General features: G+C 42.8%; 1 protein-coding gene across 4 annotated transcripts in view; it reads left to right on the top strand.

The window, feature by feature from the left end:
* ARHGEF10 (Rho guanine nucleotide exchange factor 10) overlaps positions 1-5,503 on the top strand; it is a 272,411-nt gene that overhangs the window by 97,043 nt on the left and 169,865 nt on the right. For 3 of the 4 annotated variants that reach the window (XM_019520609.1, XM_019520610.1, XM_019520608.1), the window contains exon 9: positions 3,917-4,033. The exons of the other annotated variant lie outside the window; for it this stretch is intronic. In XM_019520609.1, the coding sequence (XP_019376154.1) occupies positions 3,917-4,033 (117 nt within the window). The remainder of the gene's footprint in view (positions 1-3,916; positions 4,034-5,503) is intronic. 4 annotated transcript variants of the gene reach the window in all.

Here is a 5,503-nt window from a genome sequence, read left to right as displayed (position 1 = left end):
TTCAGGAAGCAAAGATGGAGTAGTTAACAGGAGGACTATTTAATAAACAGATTTCTAGTTAAGTGCTCTTTGTTTTTTCCCCTAAGCTGAAACGAGCTTAAGCAATTATAATTGAAGAGTTCCTGAAAGAGGATGAATATTTTAGGTTGAGGTTAAGAAATGCTCTGCCAGTGGGTATATGTATCTTTAAGTAACAGGATATTTTGACTCTTTCTTCCCTTCTGTACTGTTTTGCAGTCATACAGGGCTGTATACACACATGCACAGATCAAGGTTTAAAGTATTTTTCCAGTGTTGTAAATATACACTGGGTTTGAGAGTGAAAGGGGTAAACAGCTATCAGGAGTGGAGAAAGTAGAAACTTCTGTTGGGGCAGAAGCCTGAGAGAGGTTGACTTGGGAGGAGTCAACCTGATCAGAAGCCAGGAACAACCTGATTCCTGGTTAGGAACTGGCATGAAACCATGCTTCCCAGTCTTGAAATAAGCAGTCCAGAGGATGTGCATTAGGATGAAGGAACAGGAGGAACTGAGTAGTTTGCTGGGAATGAAGGGAACTGGACAAGTGGTAGGGGGACAGGAAGTGGTAAAGAAGCAATAAAGGGAAATAGAAGAGAGAGAGGCTGAGAAGGACAGAAAAAAATGGGCTTTTTAATTGCTTAGCAATATAGAGAAACAAGGATTTCTTTGGGTGATAACTTTTATTGGACCAACTGTGTTGCCACTGTGTAGCCTGGCTTCTTTTATCTTTACATAGTGAATTTTCCCTAGACAGCAGTCGATTTTAATATCTTTCATGCCTTGCATATTACAGTAGTGTAAGAGTGATATTGTAGGCACCCGATGATCCAGAATTTCAATGGAAAATCGGAAACCTACACCTGCTTTCAATGGAAAATCCACAACCTAAAAGATAACTTCTGGACCATCAGGTACCTGTAGGGCTAGGGATAGAAATTACACATAAACTGGTGTAAGGGATCAGAAACCAGTTTAAAGATGTAATACAACAGAAATTCAGTGCACATAAACCGCTTTCAAGATGGTCAAAACCAGCTTAAGATAAACCTAGATGGATGTAATATCAGACATAACTGATTTAGGTTAACTTGGTTTATTGAACTTCTGTCGCAGAATCCCTTCAGATTCAAGCTAACTCACAGTCCTCCAGCATCCCCTAATGCTTTACAGCTCCCATGCAAACTCCCTGTCACAGTGTGGGCAGGTTAGCCTTGGCCCCATCTGCCTGCTTCAGCTGATCAGGGAGGCATTCTCTAGTGCCCCGGGCTTCTGGCCTGTGCCACTGCAGGCATGTGGCTGCATTTCTGGAATCAAAAGTGAATGGCTGTTCACTTGCTTATTGGTTCAGTCTGTATAGCTTAGATTAACCTGCAAAGACTGAATCAATTTAGTTTGGGCTTTTTGACTGTGTACTTAACAGATGTGTGGGGAGGCTTTTCTAACATGCTGTAATTATAGCATATTGGAGCAGATTCAATTAACTGAGTTTGCCTCTACATCAGTGTCCCTGGGCTTCAGAATGGTGACAGGGGTGCTTTAACTGAAGGTCATTCAGCGCCACCATTTTGAAGGGCAGGAATGCTGTTATGTGAGACACTGTGGGCTTTTTAATTAGAGTGGCTCTTGGATCTGCTCTAATTAAAGAGGCTCCCTTCCCAGCCCTGGAGCATTTGTAAAAATGCCCATCATGGCTACAATATCACTCTTACACTAGTATAACATCTGTAAATGCCTATCATGGCTACAATATCACTCTTACAGTATCATAACATTAGACATCTGTAAGAACTACTTCTTGGTCAGGGCGGCTAGGATCTGGAAGCAACTTCCAAGGGAAGTGGTGCTGGCTCCTACCCTGGGGGTCTTTAAGAAGAGGCTTGATGCCTACCTGGCTGGGGTCATTTGAGCCCAGTTTTTCTCCTGCCCAGGCTGGGGGTCAGACTTGAAAATCAACAAGGTCCCTTCCGACCCTACTTCTATGATCCTATGATAACAGTGTAGCTATACTCTTTAAGCGCTTAGGTCTTTAATATGGCTGCATGCCTCACTCATATTTCATTTACCAGCCATTTCACTCACATTCATCTACTTATAAATCTCTGCCCCACTTGATTCCTCATCACTCCTGTTACCTTGCTATTGCCTGGGGTGGGGAAGAAAGTAACTTTGCTTTGATGTGTCTTGTAATACTGTCAGAAGACTCTCCCTTCTGTGGCCCTTATATGCCTGCAGGGGAGAAGGGTGCTTCCTTAATTGTCCATTTTTAGGACTGCACCCATTGAGATGTCTGAAGTACAACTTCGGTATTAGACGTTGGGTGAGAATCAATTACAGCACTCTCGCAACCTTGCGTTTTTTGAATGTTTTTTTTTTTTCCTGTGGATGGGGACAGATGTTGGAGCACTTGAAAAATAAAGCACCTAGGCTGCTTATAAACATAAAAAAATAAATAAAAAAATGGAGCTTTACTTTAAGCTCCATGTGCCCCTATGCCGAGCCCAGCACATGCCCAGAAGAGGCATCACAGTAGTTGGACCCAACTTGCCCAACCTCAGATCTGATGCTTCCGCAAGGCTTTTTTGATGCTTAATGCAAAAAAGCCCCACTGAAGTGTGTGATCTGTATAGAAGCTGCAGAGCCAGGTCAAACTAACACGTTGCCTCTTCAGTAAAGTGCGGCGTTTTTTTTTCCTTTTTTTTTTTCTTCCTTGTCTGTTGGCAGTCCTATAGTTCATGAGTTATGCTGGTGCAGGACTAGAGTAATTCTAATGGTTCTAATTGCATCTTGGACTATAATGGTGTAGCTGAGAGCTAAATTGGCTTTTTTTAAATAAGTTGGTGGTTATTTTTTTTAATTACATTGATTCTGGTCTAGCAATACTAGAGATGTTGGTCTGTGGTGCTTTCCACTGGATTTTTCACTGTGTAGTGCATTGAATGATTTCTTTCTAATATATGTCCTTTCATATGAGGTTCTCAAAGTGCTTCACAAATATTGATTCATAAGCCTCATAGGACCCCAGGTTGCATTGTCACCATCACAAATGGAGATGTTTTTGCACCAAGTGATTCTGAAGCTTTCCCAAGGTCATACAGTGAATCTGTGGTAGAGGTGGGAACCATATATATGTCAGGAATCAGTCATTAGAAGTACTCGTTCCCTAGCAGACCATCCTTACTACTGCTTTGCTTATAAATAAATTTAAAAAAAGGATGCACAGTAATTTTGATGAGCTTGAAACAACTTCTTCACACTGAAGGAAGCCCCCTTCCTAAGTAAAGCGCTTGCTGATGGACTGTGGAGTGCCCATGCAGCTCACTACAGTAAATGCAGTGATGCAGAGACACCCAAATAGAAAGTCAATTCACCATGTGGGTGGTCTCCTAATTTTAGGCTTGGCAACTTTTATTAAGGGAGGGTTGCCTCTTGCAACTTAAACATTGCCATGGGTAGTCAGTCCCTGGCTGCCACTTCAGCCACCTGTGTTCCTTTTCTCCCCCTCCACTTCTCCCAAATCCTTGTGGTGAGCAAGGATTTGGAGCAGCTAATTTGACAGTGATAGTGAGCCCAGGCTATAGTGGGGTTGAAGGAGTATGTAAGAATAGCCCTCCTGTGCGGAGCTCAGATGGCTGGAGTGGCAGCTGGGATCAGGTGGTTGTTGGCAAAATGCGTGGTGGATTAGCCAGAAGCAGGGAATCAGCCAGTTGTCCTTAAAACACAAGCCAGATCATAACTTTACAGGCTGGATCCAGCTAGTGGCCCATAGGCTGACATCCTCTCTGCAGTCTAGATGATGACAGGGAGACTGACCAGCATGCATAATACTGTTCGAGTACTTCAGTGTTAAGTTTGCACTACAGGCTTTTTGAAAAGATTGTATCTTTTTATACACTATAGCTTTCTCATGACCTAACCCGTTTAAAGGAGCACTATGAGAAAAAGATGAAAGATTTGATGGCAAACACTGTGGGAGCAGTAGAGATTCAGCAACTAAAGCAAAAACATGAGCTGAAGGTAGTGTAGTTAATTTTTGTAACAAGCTACATATTAAATGATTGTTTTTCAAGCACGGACAATGTTATCTTTCTTTTTAAACAGAAAGTTGAATAGAAAAAATAGACAATAATTTTCTATCTAATTATTTCTGTGTGTGCTGGATTATTGTACAGTTTGTCTTAAAAAGAACATTGTCAAGGACTTTTGTAGTGCCTGTTCTCTGGAACACTTTTCTGAGTATCAAATAAGACATTATCTTTCCTTAATAACTGAGGCATCCTCCATTCTGACTCATTACTGCAGACCCTGGTGAAGCCCCATTTGAAGTCCATGAGATAAACCTGGGCATAAGGGTCTGCCTGCACTGATCAGATTTCAGGATCAAGTGTCTTGAATAGAGCCAGAAAGGTTGTCTTTTTGATAATAGCTTGAGCTCAAATACTGAAATTGCCTTATCTCAGCAAGATACCTTTTGTTTGTGCCCTAGTTTAATTGATGTTATCAGCACAGTTCTGACAGTAGCACTAATTTTTTGCTGTGGCTGCATTTAGTAAAGGGAGGGCATGGAGTGGGTTTTCTCTTTTCTTTTTAATGGAATATGACTAGAGCAGGTGTTGTCAGCTGGGGGTATGTGTACCCCATGGGGAACTTGGACCGATCCTAGGGGGTACGCGTGGGTGGGTGGGTACAGAGCGCCGCTGCATCCCAGGCGCAGTGCCGGGGCAGGGCGAGGGCAACGGCGCTGCCCTGCAGTGTGGGGAAGCCTGCATGCGATGGCCACTGCTACCACACACCAGTCTAGTGACTTTTCCCACCCCACGCCACACTGGCCCTGCTCCTGGGAGGTGGCGGCATTTCGTCTCTGTCCACCCACATGCTGTCCCCACCTCCCTGCTCCATGTCTGGCCATGCAGCACCCGCCTCCCTGGCTCAGCATCTGGCCACATGCTGCCCCTGACCTCCCAGTGTTTGTCATGCCTCTCCCACTCAGCACTTGGCCACCAGGGGTACTTAGACTAAAAAAGGTTGAAAACCCCTGGACTGATGAATATGCATCTTGGGCTTACATAAATGGTGCACTTTTTATATGATGCGTAAAATATAGCATGACACTTTTTAACAAAATATATAGGCCTTATTTAAACTTTTTTGATTTTTAAGAGTGTTTATTGGAGAATGTAATTCATTAGAACTCTATCAAGTAGGCATGTTTCAAATCAGATTATGTATTGTATCAAATTAGCAGTTTCCATTTGAAGATGAACAAGAGCCAGATATCAGGTTCACAGCACTAACAGTGTGTGGCCTGTTCCCAGCACTTATCTATCCAGGATGGTAAGTATTATATTAAGCTTAAGTCCTGAGATTTTATGCTGACTCAAAAGGTATAAGTTTAAGTTTTTGTAGAATTTCTGCCATCTCAGATTTGCATCCAAAATAGATCCAGAAAACTGATATTCTTACTAGGATTTTATTCCCCTCTGCCCC

The sequence above is a fragment of the Gavialis gangeticus genome, unplaced genomic scaffold, assembly GCF_001723915.1.
Source record: "Gavialis gangeticus isolate Ggan-Ray unplaced genomic scaffold, GavGan_comp1, whole genome shotgun sequence".
Lineage (NCBI taxonomy): Eukaryota > Metazoa > Chordata > Crocodylia > Gavialidae > Gavialis > Gavialis gangeticus.
The sequence above is the reverse complement of the archived record's forward strand: the minus strand, read 5'-3'. Positions and strand labels throughout refer to the sequence as shown.